Source organism: Balaenoptera musculus, chromosome 12, assembly GCF_009873245.2.
Source record: "Balaenoptera musculus isolate JJ_BM4_2016_0621 chromosome 12, mBalMus1.pri.v3, whole genome shotgun sequence".
Taxonomy (NCBI): Eukaryota; Metazoa; Chordata; class Mammalia; order Artiodactyla; family Balaenopteridae; genus Balaenoptera; species Balaenoptera musculus.
Genome location: NC_045796.1, coordinates 25,677,247 through 25,697,252, shown reverse-complemented (window position 1 = coordinate 25,697,252; position 20,006 = coordinate 25,677,247). Strand labels below are relative to the sequence as shown.

The 20,006-nt window shown below is 38.8% G+C and overlaps 1 protein-coding gene across 1 annotated transcript; it reads left to right on the top strand.

The window, feature by feature from the left end:
• The first annotated feature begins 1,313 nt into the window (after positions 1-1,313).
• CCDC28A (coiled-coil domain containing 28A) lies at positions 1,314-16,220 on the top strand. The gene is made up of 6 exons (XM_036872233.1): positions 1,314-1,478; positions 3,343-3,542; positions 7,123-7,286; positions 11,701-11,855; positions 13,630-13,652; positions 15,993-16,220. The coding sequence occupies exons 2-6, from the start codon at positions 3,385-3,387 to the stop codon at positions 16,060-16,062; spliced, it is 570 nt and encodes a 189-aa protein (XP_036728128.1). The 5' UTR covers positions 1,314-1,478; positions 3,343-3,384; the 3' UTR covers positions 16,063-16,220.
• Positions 16,221-20,006: the final 3,786 nt, after the last annotated feature.

Here is a 20,006-nt window from a genome sequence, read left to right as displayed (position 1 = left end):
GCAGTGGTTGAGAATCTGCCTGCCAATGTAGGGGACACGGGTTCGAGCCCTGGTCTGGGAAGATCCCACATGCTGCGGAGCAACTAGGCCACTGAGCCACAACTACTGAGCCTGCGCGTCTGGAGCCTGTGCTCCGCAACAAGAGAGGCCACGATAGTGAGAGGCCCGCGCACCGCGATGAAGAGTGGCCCCCGCTTGCCGCAACTAGAGAAAGCCCTCGCACAGAAACGAAGACCCAACACAGCCAAAAATAAAGAAATTAATTAATTAATTAATTTAGAAAATATATATATAAAATGATAAAACGTAACATCCGTTAATTCTGGGTAGTGGGTGCATGAATGTTTACTCTGTTTTTCTTTTTAAAACATTTCAGAATTTCAAAAAATGGAGGGGGGTGGCGGTAGAACATCCCATATTAGAAACCAGGATAATTGCATTCGCCTGTGCTCTGCCTCTCGGGCATTGATACGACCTCTAGATACGGTTTCCTTATTAGCAAACGAAGGAGAAGTACGTGGTGCTTTCTAGTCTCTTCAATCTAAAGGTCTATGAACCTAAAATCTCCCACCCCCAACGGGGAAGGCTATCCAGATGAGGGAATAAAACATGGATTCTCCCCTCATTTAGGAGAATTCGATCTCTCTCAATCCTCAACTCCTTCTCCAGAGGGAGTAAAGGTAGGGAGGAACTATCTTGGCGACAGAGAGACGCAGTCTTTCTGAGTGTCAGCTTCCTCATTTCTAAAAGGGGGTTCTAACACCTAATTCATAGATTGCAGTGAGGTTTAGAGATGACGTCTGTCAAGTGCCTGAACAGTAGCTACTTATAGCAACAGTAATAGCATTTCATTCAGGGGCTCAGCCTCGGGGTTGCTAAACAGAATCACGTTTTTTTACGCTGCCTTACAAGACAACGTTGGTTTACCTTGCGAAGTCCAGGCGAGGCATTGGAAACAATCCGGAACAGTTGCTATGGCGACACTCTGGTTCCGCCTCCACGCTTGCTCGAACAGCATGCTGGGAATTGTAGTGCGTGGGAGATGACACTCACGGAGGGGGCGGGACAGTTTCCGGAAAAGGTACTACATTTCCGGTTCTTGCCTCCACCTTCCCTCCTTACCCTCCCAGCTTCTGGGCCACTGAGCCCCAAATAAAAGCCCACCTCTGGATCCTCCTTTCCATGCCCGTCGAACTTACAGTGAATGCAGGACAGGGGAAGCAATGCGGTGCCAGGGCCGGAGACGGGAGCCGCACAGGTGGAACAGGAAGAGGCGAGGCTCCCGGCCAGTAAGCGGAGGCTCCGCCTCCTTACGTCACTTCCGTAAACAAAGGGCATTGTGGAGGCGAGAGGTCCGGGATGTGACCCCGGCTCAAGCTGCAGCTGTAGCATCGGCGGCTGCAGCTGCGGCGGTGGCTTCAGAGGCCCCGGGGTCCTTGCAGGTTGTGGAAGAGGACCCTGATCCCCTTTTTCCTCAGGTATGAAGTGGAAGCAAAGGCACCCCCGCAATGTCCCCCTGTAGGCCCCTCCCACCACCGGTTCTGGCCGCTACCGGATTCTGGGCGGGGAAGGTTCTCCGTGACGGCTGATTAGAGAAGGGCAATGAGGTGAAGTCAAGAGGAATTTCTAGTGGTCCTGCTTGGAGGCTGTGGGTTCCTGGCTCTCAAACTAATGTGTGAGTTGGACTACGAGCTGTAGTCTATGAAGGTCTTCTCTGAATGGTTCCTTGCTGCTTGGTATACAAGAAGGGTTTCGGTGCTCTTGTAGTAGTGATGTTATCTAGCCAAAAAAGCATAATTTTCGAGCCCTGGCCCCTCAGAACATCTTATCAATAGTTTAGACCACTGTTGGTTTATTTACATTGTTTCCTGGTTTTTTTTTTTATTCTTGTGTCACCAACTGCGTATAAGCATAATTAAATTCGAAAACCAGTGTGTTTATGTGTATCATAAATTTATACAGATCCTTGCCTCTTTGGAGAACTGATATCCCATCTTCTCTATTCAGTTATTTTTTAAACATTTAATTTGTGTTGCATGCTGAAACAACCCCGAAATGTCTGTTCTGTTACTTAAAATGCTTCTTAAAGGAAAAATTGTTAGCCAAGATTTAAGCGGATTTACGTTCGTTATCTGGGATTAGAACCTGGGCAATAGAGCCTTTCCTTTACAGCCTTTGGTCCTTTGGAGGTTTAGCTCCAGTTATGATTGTCTAGAGTCAGCCTGAGCCAACTGAGCTCAATGGTTTAAATAACAGTGCTAGTAACACGGAGTCCAGACAGTAGCCAAAAAAATCTATTTTCATTAAAATTCTCAAATAATTACTTGAGGAGTGACATCAGTAGATTTGAGTCTTTTTGAATGTTCATAGAATGATTAAATTCAACACAACATACAATAAAAGGCCTAACGGTCCTAGTGCACTTTACAGTCTGATGAGAAGAACAGCCATATAAATTTCTCATCTTATGATACATGAAACAATATAATTAGGAAGAATTTAATATTATGCATAAATAAAAAGGAAATGTGGAAGGATATTTTTAGATGGGTGGCTGTTAGAGAAATAAAGCTGGTTAATACACAAAGGGAAAGTACTGGATAAGTAGAAGGTTTTACACATATTCTCTATGGAAGGACTGACTGTAACTTCATAGTGTAACTTTTTTGACATTGACAAAACTAAACATATATAATAAAGTTTCATGTTTCCTTGGAAATAGGTAGAGAAAGTTAATTTACAATTGTGATGGAACAAGTTTAATTTTACAGAACTTCATTTGATCAAGGAACTAGAATCAGTATTAACTCTAGGCAGCAACTGAATTTCTACTTGGTAGTTGAAATAAGGTTTCTAGTTGCTAATTAAAATGCAGGTACCCATGTCAATTATATATCTGTTTGTATCTAGGTGGTTTTTCAAAGAATACGTTTTAGAAGGGAGACCTAAGGGGCACATAAAGCTTGAGTCAGGCTGGATGATTTGTTTAGTGTTTATATGTTGTTCCCCTTCTATAAGAATGTAGGGAACATTGAGGGCAGGGACTTTGTCTTGTTCAGTACTGTCTCTCCAATGCCCCAAATAGTGCCTGACATGTAGAAGAGAGTAAATTTTTGTGGGATGAATTAATAAACAGTGAAAAAATTTTTTGTCTAACAGGCAGTTTTGGTTAGGGCTTCTGTGTACATAATACAGTAAACTAAGCTTAAGAATCCTTGTTCTAACTTTCTTTAATGACCTCTGAAATTCTTGATCCTCTTTCAGCCCATGAAGTGGGTCTTTGAAGCCCTTTCATTTTGGCGTATTATAGCATATGTGTATAATTTTGCTGTATTTCCTTAGGTCATAAGAAGCTGGCCTTGGTGCAGTAAGGAACTTAAAACAATGGAGGAGCGCAAAGTGAAGAGGAGGAGTCCTAAGTCTTTTAGTGCCCACTCTACTCAGGTTGTTAATGCCAAAAAAAATGCCATTCCAGTTAGTAAAAGCACGGGGTTTTCAAATCCTGCATCACAGTCAACTTCACAGCGACCAAAGTTAAAAAGGTGAATTCTTTTCTTTCACATTATCACAGCAAAATGATATTAAAGTAAATACTAAATCCACTAATTCTTATAACATTTTTTTCCTCTTGGTTTGACTTTTGAGGCACATATTATATGTGATTTAGAAAAAAATTCTTTGAAGGTTACAGTGTATAGAGATTAGAAAATGCAGAATGAATGATTGGCTTTAAGCCTCTTTCTTTGTCTCATATTAAAATATACAGAGCAGGGACTTCCCTGGTGGCACAGTGGTTAAGACTCTGCGCTCCCAACGCAGGGGGCCCGGGTTTGATCCCTGGTCCGGGAACTAGATCCCACATGCATGCCGCAACTAAGAGTTCGCATGCCACAACTAAGGATCCAGTGAGCCTCAACTAAGGAGCCCACCCACCGTAACTAAGGAGCCTGTATACCGCAAGTAAGGAGCCCTCGAGCCACAACTAAGACCCAACGCAACCAAATAAATAAATAAATATTTTAAAAAAAATACAGAGCAAGAAAACTTGCAGACAAAGTTGATGAGCTAGCCAGAAATGGAAAAGACATATCTGGTTGTTGTTTTTTTTAAGCTGAGTGTTTGTGCTTTGGTAGTTTTATTTTTTTTAAAAGAATGAGTTCACTGTTTTAGTAGAAATGATTTGTATTTATTGTAAATATTTAAACACAGGAAAAATTCAAAGAAGAAACAAAAGAATACTAAAATCCTACCACCTAGAAGTAATCATTATTAATATTTAGTGAACATATTAATATTTGCCTTAAGGCTTTAAAGGAAACGGGGGACAAGTTTAAATGTTACCTATTATTGCTGCATATATGAGTATTTTGTAGGGTTAGATATTTGGAAAGCAGGATAATATCTTAAGAGAAAAAGCATTTCATAATCTCAATCCTGTAGATAATTATGATTAAATAAGCTTCTAACTGCAAGCTTATCATGAGAGTCAGTTAAGGAAGTAATGCTTGTAGCACTTTGTAGCCACTGGATTAACACAAAAGACAAGATTGCTGGTGATGATCTCACACTGTCCTTGAGGAAACAAAAGGGACATAGCCAGAGACCCTTGGAAAAGAACATTCCAATAAGGAGTTTAATTTAGAATCAGATTTTGAATATGGTTATGGTTGATGGGGAAAGAAAGCCAAGAGATTTGAAAGGGAATCACTCCTTTTTCCAAATTTTTGCATCAGTTTATTTGTATCTCATTGTCATTTTCTACCTTGTACTTTTATTTCTCTCCCCTCTTCTAGAATGTGGGCTTCCTGAGGGCTGGGTCTTGTGTGCTAGACAGTATTTAGAGTGGGGCTTTGCACATAGTATAATTTCAGTGAGTGCTTTTTAATTGAATTATTTTAACATAAAGTGAGACAGTGTGACATGATCAAAAACACCAAAGTAAGAAGAAACAGATTTTTTTTTTTTTAATTTTTTTTATAGCTACTTTTATTTTTATTTATTTATTTTTTTTATTTTTGGCTGTGCTGGGTCTTCGGTTCGTGTGAGGGCTTTCTCTAGTTGCGGCAAGTGGGGGCCACTCTTCGTCGCGGTGCGGGGACCGCTCTTCATCGCGGTGCGCGGGCCTTTCACTATCGCGGCCCCTCCCGTTGCGGGGCACAGGCTCCAGACGCGCAGGCTCAGTAGTTGTGTCTCACGGGCCCAGCCGCTCCGTGGCATGTGGGATCTTCCCAGACCAGGGCTCGAACCCGTGTCCCCTGCATTAGCAGGCAGATTCTCAACCACTGCGCCACCAGGGAAGCCCAGAAACAGATTTTTATTTTCCTTTTTGAGAAGGTTGTTAAGTGATGAACTGATGCAAAACACTTACTTGGATAAAGCTTCCAATTTGAAAGAAAAAAAGATTTGCTATACTGAAACCTTATAGTCTATAGTAGTTTATGTCAGATTTTAATGTGAATATGGATCTCCTGGGAATGTTTTTAAAATGTAGATCCTGAATCAGTTCGGGATGGGGCTTCAGCTAAGCATTTCTGATAAGCTCACAGGTAATACTGATGGTACAGGTCTTGGACAGCACTTTGAGTAGCAAGATACTAGATAGTGATAGTAAATCTAATATCACGTGTGTAAAATTACAAATCTCTCTTTGTGAAGAACTGTTAGTGACCTAGTGTCAACGGCCTATGTGTTCTAAGTTGATTTCTTTTCACGGGAATTAATTAGTCTTGCCACCTTTGCCCGCACACTCAGAGCCCCCCCAGTACACCCTATTCGTCTTACCCACATTGTGGCGAGTGCACTTGTGGGGAAGAGGTCTTCATGCTACGTTACGTAGAAGTTAACTGAGTCCTGAATATATGTGTTACGTCAGGATCTATAGCACGTGTCAGGGTTATAAAAGTAACACACAACTCCGTCTCCCATTTTTGCCTGGTTCACTCCTAGTCTTTAAGCCTTCACTCACATATCACCTTTAGGACGTTTTCTCTGCTGCCCTTAGGTTGAGTAGACTGTTCTTTCTCTCTGCTCCCGTATCACAGTATGTATAGCACCATCACTCCAGAGTTTGAGAGCCTGGCATATGCTAGACGTGTGTAATGAGAACTAGCCTAGTCCAGGGGTTTGGAAAGGGCCTTCCTGAGCAAATCACATTTAAACTGAGACTTGAAGGATGTGTGGGAGGTAGCCTGGCAAGGATGGCAGTGAGGGGAAGGGTGCTAACGTGGGCAGAGGATTAGCTGCAAGGAGACGAGAGAAGGGATTTCTAGGAAGCAAAAGAGATTCAGAATGTCTAGAGCATTGACATACAAGAGAGGATAGAATTTCTTCAGGTTATCGGACTACTGAAAGGTTTGCATTAAGTAAATTATATGACTTGACTTTACTGACTTTACTTTTAAAAAATTGACTTGGCTGCTCTGTGGGCTCAGAGACAGCACGTAGAGGCCGGGAGACCAGCTGGGAAGCTGCTGGAGTAGCTGGGTCAGGTATAGGACAGTGGCAGTGGAGGAGGAGAGATTAGAGACAGCTCTATGGGTGTGACCAGTAGGACTTCATGACTGCACGTGGGGGCCTTAGGAAGCTGGAGGAGTCAAGGATAACAGGTTCTAGCACTCCATCACATGTTGGTGGTGAATTTCTGTCTGTCTTTCTCCTTAGACTGGGCGTGCTTCAGTGCAGTCACTGATGTCCTGCACGCGTTCATATACTCAGTGTCTGGCACCGTGTCAGCTACAGTGTAGGGGCCCCATAGCCACTTGTTGGACAGCCCATAGTTCGGGGAACAGCTAGGATAAAGTTAGATGGGAAAGCAGAATATGTTTACAGAGAAGTGAAATATGAAACACTGGCTAGTAAAAGTTTTTTTTGCAGTCCAAAGAATTACCATAGAGTAAAAGTACATTACTCAAACTCTTTATATACCTTAGTAGTTATAGTTTATACATTTGTTTGAGATTTCATAGCCTGTTCTTTTGGTTTCTGCCTTGAAATGGCTGCTTTTATTTAGTATTGATTTTATTCGGATGTCTTGTTTTTCCCTTAATCTAGAACAGCCTGAAAAAATATCTCTTTTTAAAGGTAATTATAGGCAATTAATTTTTTATTGCATCCTTTTTACAGAGTGATGAAAGAAAAGACCAAACCTCAGGGTGGAGAAGGCAAAGGCGCTCAATCAAGCCCGATCCAGCACTCCTTCCTCACCGATGTCTCTGATGTCCAGGAGATGGAGAGGGGGCTCCTCAGCCTTTTGAATGACTTCCACTCTGGAAAACTCCAAGCATTCGGTAATCCATAGATGTTTCTCTCTACTCTTTTTCTTCTCAAGATGTTTGCATCATATTTTCTGCATGTATTTTGCAATTCCTTTTTGAAGTGTCATTTTCTTTTATTTAAAAAAAACAAAACAAAACAACAGTCCAGAGGCATAAAACGCAATCATCCTAGATTTCATTTGTCGTGGGATATAATTTGTCTTGTAAGATTTCAGGAAAAAAGTTTTTTAAAAAGGGAGGGTTAGTTGAATTGTTAAAGTAGGATTGCTGTTGACTGACTAAGTATCTTGAAAGTGTAACAAACAAAAGGGACATTCTCTGTCAACTGAAATACTTTAGATTTAGTGTTTCAGTTTTAGAAAGACTCAAGATCATTTTTCTTTACCCTTTCAAGCCTAAACTTGTTTCTTGCTCACAATACCTGACTTTCGAATATTAAAGAATCTGGCTTGATGAAGACGTAAGAACAGTTAACTGATCGTCCCAATAAAACTCTGAGTAGGTATTTTTGTATGCGAGTTCACAAAGTGTATGGTCAGATTTTTCATGTTCAGCTTCCAACTCACTTTATAAGCTTTTTCTGATTATAAAAATTATTTCCCTGCCTTTTTAAAAAGCAATCTAAAAATTGTTGAGTGCACACATATGGAATCTCACACAAAAGCATAAATGTCATCAACATAAATATTTTGTTTTTAAGTGCTGTCTTTCCCTCCCCAGCTCTTTTACTTGGCTTCCCTACCCCTTCCCTTACGCCCTCTACTGCCTCTGCCTCCCCCCAGCCCCAACCAGTTAACTGTGTGACACACACACACACACACACACACAGATTTTTCTTTTCATTGTTTTCTACAAGTAGTATCTTATATACACTTTTCGGTGTCTTGCTTTGCTCACTAAACAATACCTGATGAAAATCTCTCTGAGTCACCTGGTATAGCTCTAATTCATTCTTTTTTTTAATGGCTACATAATTTTCAAGTTGTGAATATACGCTGGTTTATTCAGCCATTTCTCTGTTGAAGGGCATTTACTTCGTCTCCAGTTTGGAGCCGCTAAACTCAGTGGTGTAGTGAACATCATTTTACATATATCCTTATGTGGCTGTTTTGATTTCTTTGGGATGGATTCCCATGAGTGGGATTACTGGGTCAAAGCATAGAGGTAATTTTAATTTAATTTAATTTTATTTTTTTATTTTTTAAAAATTTTCTTTATTTATTTTTGGCTGTGTTGGGTCTTCGTTTCTGTACGAGGGCTTTCTCTAGTTGCGGCGAGCGGGGGCCATTCTTCATCGCGGTGTGCGGGCCTCTCACTATCGCGGCCTCTCTTGTTGCGGAGCATAGGCTCCAGACGCGCAGGCTCAGTAGTTGTGGCTCACAGGACCAGTTGCTCCGCGGCATGTGGGATCTTCCCAGACTAGGGCTCAAACCCGTTTACCCCTGCATTGGTAGGCAGATTCTCAACCACAGCGCCACCAGGGAAGCCCAATTTTAATTTTAATAAAAGTATCCAGATTGCTTTTCAAAAAAGCTATTGCACTTTCAGTTTTCATTAACAATTTATGAAACAACTCTTTTCCCTGAATTCCCACCAGCTAATAGGTATTACCAGCCTTTTCATTTTTGCCAGCCTGTTGCTGTAAAGGGTTTTTTTTATTACTGTTGAATTTGAATAGCCATGAATGTTTGTTAAGCGGTTGGATTGCTCTTTTTTAGGACCTTTACCCAGTTTTTTATTTGGTTATTTATCCTTTTTTTGTTAATTACTAAGAGCCCTTTGCATATTTTAGGTACTAACCCTCTGACCTATTTTGTTTTTATTTTTTTAAGCAACATTAGTGTGTCTGTGGATTTTATGGTATACATCGCCTTGTAAAAGTTTTAAATTTTTGTATACTCAAATATGTCTATCTTTTCTTATAGTGTCTGGGTTTCCAGTCATGGTTATACTATTATTTGAAAAGAAGACATTAAAAACACGTTATTTATTTCACAAAGATGTTTTATGACATCCCTTCCTCCTTGCTTTACTCCATCCTGGTAAGGTGGCATCTTTAGAATACTTTCACTTCCCTCTCCCCTCTCTTCTCTCCCACCCTTGAGATATAATCTCTGGATCACTTTTACTTCTTCACTTTTCTCCCCAACACCCTTCCTGCCCTAACTTTTAAGTGACTTTGTATTCTTGGATTGAAGTCTCTGTTATTCGATGGTTTGCTATATATAAGCATTGCAGATGAGAAGTTGATTGCCAGTTGGATTCTTTCTTTTCTTTTTAAAAGATTTATTTATTATTTACTTTTTTATTTTATTTATTTTTGGCTGCGTCGGGTCTTAGTTGCAGCACGCGGCATCTTCTATTGCAGCACAGGGGCTCTTCGTTGTGGTGCACGGGCTTCTCACTAGTTCTGGCATGAGGGCTTTCTCTCTCTAGTTGTGGCACACAGGCTCCAGGGCACGTGGGCTCTGTAGTTGTGGCGTGCGGGTTCCTGAGGGCATGGGCTCTGTAGTTTTGCAGCACGCAGGCTCTCTAGTTGAGGCATGCAAGCTCAGTAGCTGTGGCGTGTGGGCTTAGCAGCCCCGTGACATGTGGGATCTTAGTTCCCTGACCAGGGATCGAACCCGCATCCCCTGCATTGTAAGGTGGAGTCTTTTTTTTTTTTTAAACATCTTTATTGGAGTATAATTGCTTTACAATGGTGTGTTAATTTCTGCTGTATAACAAAATGAATCAGTTATACATATACATATGTCCCCATAACTCTTCCCTCTTGCATCTCCCTCCCTCCCACCCTCCCTATCCCACCCCTCTAGGTGGTCACAAAGCACCGAGCCGATCTCCCTGTGCTATGCGGCTGCTTCCCACTAGCTATCTATTTTACATTTGGTAGTGTATATATGTCCATGCCACTCTCTCACCCTGTCACATCTTACCCCTCCCCCTCCCCATATCCTCAAGTCCATTCTCTAGTAGGTCTGTGTCTTTATTCCCGTCTTGTGTAAGGCGGAGTCTTTACCACTGGACCACCAGGGAAGTCCCTGGATTCTTTCTTACCAAGTAATTTTTTTCAATCTTTCAATGCTTGAAAGATTTTCTCCTTTATCTTTAAAGTTTAAGCATTTACCAGAATATGCTTAGGACCGTATCATCCCTGCCTGGAAATCAGTGAGCCCTTCATATCTGCCAACTCATCTTTCATCTCAAGGAACATTTTTTTCTATTGGTCATTTATTTCTCCTCCATCTGTTCCTTTTTATCCTTTTGGAGATTCTATTGTTCTCATGTTAGGTCACCTGGGTCCATCCCCTGAATCTTTTCTCTTGTTCCTTGTGATTTCTACCTCTTTATATTTTTACTCTATATTGTTTTCCTCTGTCTATATAATATATGTACATCTTTATATGTATACACACACACACATACATATATATCTCTTGAGGTAGTTCTTCCACTTGACCTTCCAGGTTGCTAACTGTTGAAAAACATCATTAAAATAGAGGAAATATGAGATATTTTACTATGAAGAAAGGATGATTTTGAAAGAGCTGTAACTAGCTTTAAAATTATTAGTAGTCCTTAACATAATGTAATATAGTCAATTTATGAAGATGTTATAAAGCTGGCTAAAGGAAAAAATAGTATAATTTACATTAATTCATATTTATTCAAGATACATACTTCACCTTTAGCTGAGCTATATTATACCTTTGAGAAAAATCAAAGGTTTTGGGAGGGGAAAATGATAGTGTCAAGAATTTGCAGAGGCTGTACTGAAACTGAATGAAAATATGTAATATTTCATGTATATACATCAGTTGCTCTGGGCAGATAATGCTACCTCAGAGGAGTCTAGTCAATAAACAACGCAAGACCTATCCTTTAGCAATAAGTTGTCTTCCTCTACTGTGTATATATTGTGGTTCTCATGCTTCATTACATTCTTGACACTTTATAAATATTTTCACTTATATTTCTTAAAGGAGGAGTACATGGTTGGTTGGCAGAATGATTCATGGTTGAAGTCCTTACAGGACTCTTAGTTTCACTCAGATCATTATAAAATGTTGGGTTACTCAGTTTTAATGGCAGTTGTCAACTAGTTGTCAACGTGAATAGATGGTGTTAACACCTCTATATATGATATTACTATTGAAAAAATTTTTTTTACCTAAAGGGTTCTTTCATTCTTAAATTTTTTTTCTATATCATTTTTTAATGCCCATGATTATTTTTTAGATTGTTGTTGTTTTCCTGGTTGGAGATTTGATTTATAATTTTACACAGAAAATATGCAGTCATTAATGTAACTTACAAAAGAAAGAAAACCAATTTCTTTTAAGCACCTTGACTTTAGAAGTTTCTCCTCAAGACAGTTAGTTTGACCTATCCTAATCGTTATTAATGTTCTGGAATGCTCCCCCAGGAAATGAATGTTCCATTGAACAGATGGAACATGTTCGGGGAATGCAGGAGAAATTAGCTCGCTTGAATTTGGAGCTCTGTGGGGAGTTAGAGGCGCTTCCTGAGGATAAGAGAAAAGCAGCCAGTGACGCCAATCTGGACAGGCTTCTGTCTGACGTGAGTACAGTCCTCTTTCTTTACTCTGTTCTTAATCAAAATTTTTATTGAGGTAAAATTCACCATTTTAACCATTTTCAAGTGTAAATTCAGTGATTTTTAGTATATTCACAATGTTGTGCAGACATCACCACATCTAATTTCAGAACATTTTCATCACTCCAAAAAGAAATCCTCTACCTCTCAGTGCTCCCCTCCCCCTATCCCCCAGCAACCACCAATCTATTTTCAGTCTCTATAGATCTGCCTATTCTGGACATTTCATATAAATGAGAATCATAAAATATGTGGCTTTTTACGTCTGGATTCTTTCACTTAGTGTAATGTTTTCAAGTTTTATCCATGTTGGACTTTATACTCTTTTTTGAAAGCAATATATCCAAAGGATATATTGGGATCCAGTATATCGTTATATTTACATCTAAGCATATTTTCTGGGATATTGGCAAATCTAAAAGGAAAATATTTGTTTCTGTACATATAAAAGATCTTAAGATATAGAAGATAGTAGGTCAGAAGATCCTGGTATGATTAATACATTTTGCCTTATTTACTCAGGTGGTAGTTACTTACACTATGCTTGGTGTTTATGGTAATTTAGTAGGTTGCCATGTGTATTTGCTTGCAAGGGTTGCCGTAACAAAGTACCACAAACTGGGTGGCTTAAGCAACAGAAATTAATTTTCTCACAATTCTGGAGGCTGAGAGCTGGAGACCAAGGTGTCAGCAGAGTTGGTTTCTTCTGAGGTCTCTCTCCTTGGCTTGTTGAAGACCATCTTCATGTTCACATGGCATTCTTCCTCTCTGTGTGGGTCCCTATGTCCAAATTTCCTCTTTTTGTAAGGAAAATAGTCATACTGGATTAGGGCCCATCTTAATGACTTCATTTTAACTTAATTCCCTCTTTTAAGAACCTGTCTCCAAATATAGTCACGTTATAAAGTATTAAGGGTTAGGACTAAAACATGAATTTGGGGAGGATACAATTCAACCAGTAACACCATATAGGATTCTTATATACTGAAAAGTGTTCATTAAATTTGCCTCTTTAAATCTTTTTTTGGAACAAAAATAAATAAAAATTGAATTCAACATACTTTAGTTTCAGATTCCATATTTACCAGTAACAGAAATGGTTAATTTCTATTGCTTTTCTCTATCTTTTGAATAAGTAAATGTGAGTGAAATTGTATGCCCATAGTTTAAAAATTTCAAACCTATACTTTTAATTGTGATTGTGGTACGTTGAAAACTGAATTTGAAACCAGAAAGCCTTTGTTTAGTCCAGGGTCTACATAGAGCTGTATAACTTTGGGCAATTTAATGTTTTTGTAACTCAGATTTTTCTCTTTGTAAAATAGGGGTGGTTAATTCTACCTCATACTAAAAACTGAATATCACATAAAATCGTTTTTGTAATTCATAAAGCTCTTAAAGATTTTGATCATTAAAATGGCAGCTTTTTTAAAAAAGTCTATTATTAGAGATGATTATAATTAAGCATGGTTTTAAGAATCCTTATAAAACTTCAGTTTTTGTCATATGGTTTTAATTCTCTTATATTCTTATTTCATAAATACTAAAGCTACTTTATTATTATTTTGCTTAAGTGAATTTCCCAGTCTGGAAATTTTTAGAAAGTTTTTTCTTTAATACTTTTTTGTTTAAAGAAAGCTTAAATGTGAAATAATGTCTTTAATAATGTATGGTTAACAATTATCTATGATAGTTATCTTATAAAAATAAAAATTAAATTTGTTACTTTGTGTTACAGCTAGAAGAATTGAATTCTTCCATGTATCCTTTGCTTAACATCGACAGTGAAAAGTTCACAGATTATAATTTTTGGTGAATAGTCCCAATCAAGTGAAGAAACCTACTGCTATTTACTGGGGCCATCTTTCTTTCCCTTTAGTTTCTAAATGGAATTTCCCAGTTGTTTTGTATGCTGAAATTTTGTTTTTCTATGGTTTGTGCTTTGCTCTGTATGGTTTCTGGGTTTTTAAGACAAATTTTTAAAATGTTTTAATCAAGAGAATTAAGAATTAGGGTAGTTGCCATATACATTATTTTGAATCTTAGATTCTTAAGCTAAATGGAGGTGGGATAGCAGACATAATACAGTACTCTAAATTTAGTATTAGAACTAGAATATTTTAGATGCATTAAAAAAGTGTATTATAGGATTAACTTAAAGGAAATCACAAAGGCACATGTAAAATATTCATGTTTTGACATTTCAATTTAGAGCAATTATTTCAAGAAATTTTTAAAATGTATTTTTGAACATACTGATAGGCACAATGTGAGATATATAAGAACAAAAAAAAAAATGATCCTGCCTGTAAAATAATTTTAGTGGTAAGACATCTCTTTGAACCAAATAATGAGATACTGGAAAGGATACTGGTTGTAGAGTTAAGAGATTTGATTTTCAAAATTTGGTTCCACGTTTTGCTAATGTAAATTTGGGTAGATTGTTTAACATTTCAGAGTATTGTCTTTAATATGGGGTAACTACTACATGTAATCATGTGTATATGAAAATTTCCAAACTATATAGAATATATATTTTAAAAAAATCACTCTTATTGCAATAACATATACTGTTACTAACTGCTGAATTGTGCAGTAAAAACAATGAAGAAATAGGAAGATATATACAAATCCAGTAATAGTAATTAATATCTCACCTTTATTGAATACCTGCTATTTGCCAAGCATTATATGAAGTGTTTTACACGCATTATCTCATTTGGTCCTACTCTTGGAAGTCGGTGGTGTTATACTCCCCATTTTACAGATGAAGAAAATACAGTTTTGAGAAGCCACATAAACTGTAGGAGATATTAATGTAAGATACCACTGCCAAGAAAGAGTTTAATATGGGGGTAAGATAGGAGTTAATTAGGAGGCTTTTCTTAGGAGTAGTTCCTGGTTCTTTTTTTTCTTTGTATTTGTTTTACGTTATATTCTATGCTTTATATTCTCTCTCTGCTTATGACACATAACTCCTCTCCTCTTAGCTGAGCTTCTGTTAAACATTTAGACTCATTTGTCTCCCGCTTTCCTCACTTCAGCCCCCACGGTTCAGCAGGCCGTGGTGGTAGACTGCAAGCACATGGCCTTTGGATCACTTGGTCTCAGGTCTTGGTAAGCAGCTATGTAACCTTGAGCAAAGCCTAGCAACCCTAGTTTCCTCATCTGTAATAAATGTTCTTTCCGTATTCATACTTTCTCCTCCTAATTTTCCTCTCTGTCATCAGTGCCCCTATTATTTTTATTTTTTAAACATCTTTATTGGAGTGTAATTGCTTTACAACGTTGTGTTAGTTTCTGCTGTATAACAAAGTGAATCAGCTATACGTATACATATATCCCCATATCTCCTCCCTTTTGTGCCTCCCTCCCACCCTCCCTATCCCACCCCTCTAGGTGGTCACACAGCACGAGCTGAGCTCCCTGTGCTATGCGGCTGCTTCCCACTAGCTATCTATTTTACATTTGGTAGTGTATATATGTCCATGCCACTCTCTCACTTCGTCCCAGCTTACCCTTCCCCCTCCCCGTGTTCTCAAGTCCATTCTCTACCTCTGCGTCTTTATTCCTCTCCTGCCCCTAGGCTCATCAGAACCATTTTTTTTTAGATTCCATATATATGTGTTAGCATACGGTATTTGTTTTTCTCTTTCTGACTTACTTCACTCTGTATTGACAGACTCTAGGTCCATCCACCTCACCACAAATAACTCAATTTCGTTTCTTTTTATGGCCGAGTAATATTCCATTGTATGTATGTGCCACATCTTCTTTATCCATTCATCTGTCGATGGACACTTAGGTTGCTTCCATGTCCTGACGATTGTAAATAGTGCTGCAGTGAACATTGTGGTACATGTCTCTTTTTGAATTATGGTTTTCTCAAGTGCCCCTATTATTTTAATCTTCAAGAGTGTTTAAAAATCCCTTCTATGACTATAGCAGACATTGCTAATCAGTCATGGCACTATCTGCCATTTAGCCTGGACAGGGACATGAAATTATTTGCTGTCTCTTAATTACAGTTAGTTGTCAGGTGTTATCAGTTCTGTTTTGTATTCTTCCTTCATTCTCTACCCTCATCACCTGATTCCACAGCCTTTCAAATTTCTGTTCTCTAGAAATTCTAGAGCTGCACTGTCCAATATGGCAGCCACTAGCCAAGTAACTACTGAGCACATGAAGTGTTGGCAACATGGATTGACATGTGCTTTAAGTAAAACATGCACACCTAATTTCAAAGATTTAGAATGAAAAGATGTAAACTGTCTCAATATTTTTATGATTACATGTTGAAATGATAATTTCCTGATTATGAGTATAAATAAAATATATTTTAAAAACTATGTCTGTGGCTTACATTATATTTCTATTGGACAGTACTGCTGTAGACTTTAGACATTGCCACTGAGTTATTCTTCCTAAAACATCACTTTCATCTTGCCATTCTTGTTTCTTACCAAGTTTTTTACTATGTCAGATTTTTAAAAGGTTCTCAGTAATTTGATCACGGCATATTCATCCTGTTATAGTTTTCATTATTTTTCATTCCCACCAAGTTGGCTCTCTGGATGCCCAAGTTCATGCTCACCTTAATGCCTTTGTTCAGGTTGTACTTTCTATCTAGAGTTGCTCTGGCCTCCCCCTTCTCCTTATCAAATAACACTCAAGCTGACCACTTCCATAAAGCATTTTGTTTGTACCCCAAACTAGCGTTCTGCATTATTTCATTATCTGTTGATATGTGTTAAATCTCATCCTTCCAACTGAACAAGAGTATCTCTGACGCCACAGCTCATGTCTGTACATTTTTGCAAACGTCTGCTGTACACGTATTGCTAGCATTCAGTTGTCCTCAGTATATCCAGATCATTGTTTGAATTGAGTCTTGAAAAACAGGTGGCAAGTGGATCATATAGATCAAAGAGGAAAATGAAAGGCAGTGATGAGAAGGGAATGGAATAAACTATGCAGGAATTTTATCCAATTCCAGTTTTCTTGAAGAATAATTCAGAGGATTATAGGAAAGGTTTTAGAGCTATGATGATTTTATTTTATTCTCTTGGACTTTCACAAAGAAATTATTTTCCCAAGGAAATGAAGTGGTGGTGTCGTTTCAAGTGAATTTTGTTAATCTAGTAAATTTTCATGTTTGCCTCTAATCAGTGTCTTACCATGAAAATGATTCTTGCTGCATTAAAATAATTCTGTGCTCTATTAGAACCTGGAACATAGTCTTTTTTTTTTTTTAAGCCCTATTTTTTATTTTTATTTTTATTTTTATTTGTATTTTTTCTTTTTTGGCTGCGTTGGGTCTTCGTTGCTGCGCGTGGGCTTTCTCTAGTTGCGGCGAGCAGGGGCTACTCTTCGTTGTGGTGCACGGCCTTCTCATTATGGTGGCTTCTCTTGTTGCGGAGCACAGGCTCTAGGTGCGCGGGCTTCAATAGTTGCAGCACACAGGCTCAGTAGTTGCGGAGCACGGGCTCTAGGCGTGCGGGCTCAGTAGTTGTGGAGCACGGGCTCTAGGCGTGCGAGCTTTAGTAGTTATGGCTTGTGGGCTCTAGAGAGCAGGCTCAGTTGCTCCATGGCATGTGGGATCTTCCCGGGCCAGAGATTGAACCTGTGTCCCCTGCATTGGCAGGTGGACTCTTAATCACGGCGCCACCAGGGAAGTCCTGGAACATAGTCTTGAATCAGTGATTTGTTTTTAAATCTTCAAATTCTAGACATAGTAAAATTACTTTACTCCATTTAAAGATTGTCTTACCACATCCAAGTTTCTCAATAGCAGCATAGGCACTTTCCCTTTAAACATACTTCTTTTTTTAATACCTCTGTCTCTTAGCTCTTGAATGTAATTTCCAGAAATTTAAAAGAAGTACTCATTAGAGAATGAAAATCTTCTTAACTGATGAATCCAGACAGAAACTCCATTTGGCAGATGCACAAGATGTTCCAAATACTTCTGCCGGCTAAAATGAAATGCAGTCGCTTTCTCGTGGTTTGAAGAAAAGCATCATTCTTTACTCTTCTAGCTGAATCCAGTAGCGGAATCATCTTCCACAATAAGGAATTAATTAAAGTGCAAGTGCAGTGACTGCTTTCACATGCTGCTTTCAGTGAACTCGACTTGCTATAATTCACCATAACTGGAGGCCTCGGCCTTGTGGAAGGCGTAATCAGGAAATGTGATACAGAGCTTTTGCTGCTATGCTTTATATTGTTGCCTTACGGGTTATACTTGAAATGCACTGTGCTAAATGTTGTTGATGGGGCTGAAGGATTTATCCTTCCTGAGCTCACCAAACTTATTCCACTGTTGATCATAAGTTGATGATGCCCAGGCTTTTCGTGGGAGCCCAGCTTCAGTTTACGTTAGACAATCAGTACACAGGCCCGGTGTGTTTTCCAGTGGCCAGTGACAACAAAATGTTAAATGAGTATTTGTGAAATTTGCTATTTTTAATAAAGTGATTGTTTTAAATTAGTCTCTCTGTCTGTTTTGGAGAAACCTGTAGTCTTCAATCTGGGAATACAAGGGCTCAGCCCTCAAAGGTAAACTGTGTTTAGAAAATTGAGGTTCTGCAACTTTCTTGCAAATCTTGCACCTTATGCACATTTAAATATTGGCATAATGAAAAGAGCATGGTCTTTGACCTTACTTAGACCTTGATTTGAATCCGCATTCTGCCCATTAGCTTTGGGTTCATGTGTGTTTACTCAGTTTCTATTGTAATTTTTGTTTTTAACCTAGAAAATGAGGTTAATGACCAGCTTGTAGTGGTTGTTATGAAGAAGTAAAAAAGTACATATAAGATGCTTAGCACAATAGCTGACACCAGTAATGTTCAGCAAACAGTAGCTGAACATTAACATTAGGTTTTAAATAGCTTTATTGAAATAATTCATATGCCATAGACTTGACCTTTTCTAATGTATATAATTCAGCGGTTTATAGTAGATTCACAGAGTTGTGCATCCATCATCATAATTTAATTCTAGAACATTTTCATCACCTCAGAAAGAAACTCATTAGCAGTCACTCCCTATCTCCCGAACCCCTCAGCCCTTGGCAACAGTAATCTATTTTCTGTTTCTACGGATTTGCCAATTTTGAACATTTTCTGTCAGTGGAATCATACAATACATGGCTTTTGTAACTGGCTTCTTTTACTTAGTATAATGTTTTCAAGGTTTCAAGGTTCATCCATGTTGTAGCATGTTATCAATACTTCTTTTCCTGGCCGAATCACATTCCATTGTATGGATATACGACATTTTGTTTATCCATTTATAGCTCACTTGCCTTCATCTTTTAGAGTAGGTCCATGCTTCTTCCTCCTTGTTTCCAGGCCACAGAAACAAGCACCTAATGGGAGATGGGGAGGGTGGGGACCCATTGAACAATATTTTTTAAAAGTCTCAACTTCAGTAGTTTTGGCATTCTGTGTTCCAAGAGTTTTGATCAGTTTATCTAATCAGTCTTTTTAATACCCCTTTTAAAACTGAGAAAATCACCAGAACATTAAATGTAACCTTCAAAACTGCTTTGTTGGATTGAGCAAATAGGGATTCCAAGGGAAAAAGCATTCTAGGGTCTGACAGAGCAAAAGGAAACTTTGCCAATTGACGTGTTTTTCTTGGATGGGTCCTGAGATAAAGCAAAAGCTGTTTCCTGTGGCTTAGTGACAGAGCAGCAGATTGACCTTGTTTATTCAGCTGGTTCATTTGTCCTTTGTGTCAGTGAACCCCATGTGGGTCCCAGGTAACAAATTTTTAGTTTATCTAATTTGTATCCTTTCACACAACTAAAACATGTTAAAGGCAACAGGGGGAAAAAATTAGGTGCTTGGATCAGAATAAAATTTATTGTTTATTATACAGATGTTGCATATTTATTATAGAAATTTTTTTAATTGATTTTTTTAAAAGTACTACTAGAGCAGGGGCTTCCCTGGTGGCGCTAGTGGTTGAGAATCCGCCTGGCGATGCAGGGGACACGGGTTCGAGCCCTGGTCTGGGAGGATCCCACATGCCGCGGAGCAGCTGGGCCCGTGGGCCACAATTGCTGAGCCTGCACGTCTGGAGCCTATGCTCCGCAACAAGAGAGGC

Excerpts from the sequence above, each read along its gene's own strand:
- CCDC28A (XM_036872233.1), top strand. The coding sequence starts at position 3,385 with ATGGAGGAGCGCAAAGTGAAGAGGAGGAGTCCTAAGTCTTTTAGTGCC. Across the intron at positions 3,543-7,122 it reads CAGCGACCAAAGTTAAAAAG|AGTGATGAAAGAAAAGACCA; the intron begins GTGAATTCTTTT and ends TCCTTTTTACAG. Across the intron at positions 7,287-11,700 it reads TGGAAAACTCCAAGCATTCG|GAAATGAATGTTCCATTGAA; the intron begins GTAATCCATAGA and ends ATGCTCCCCCAG.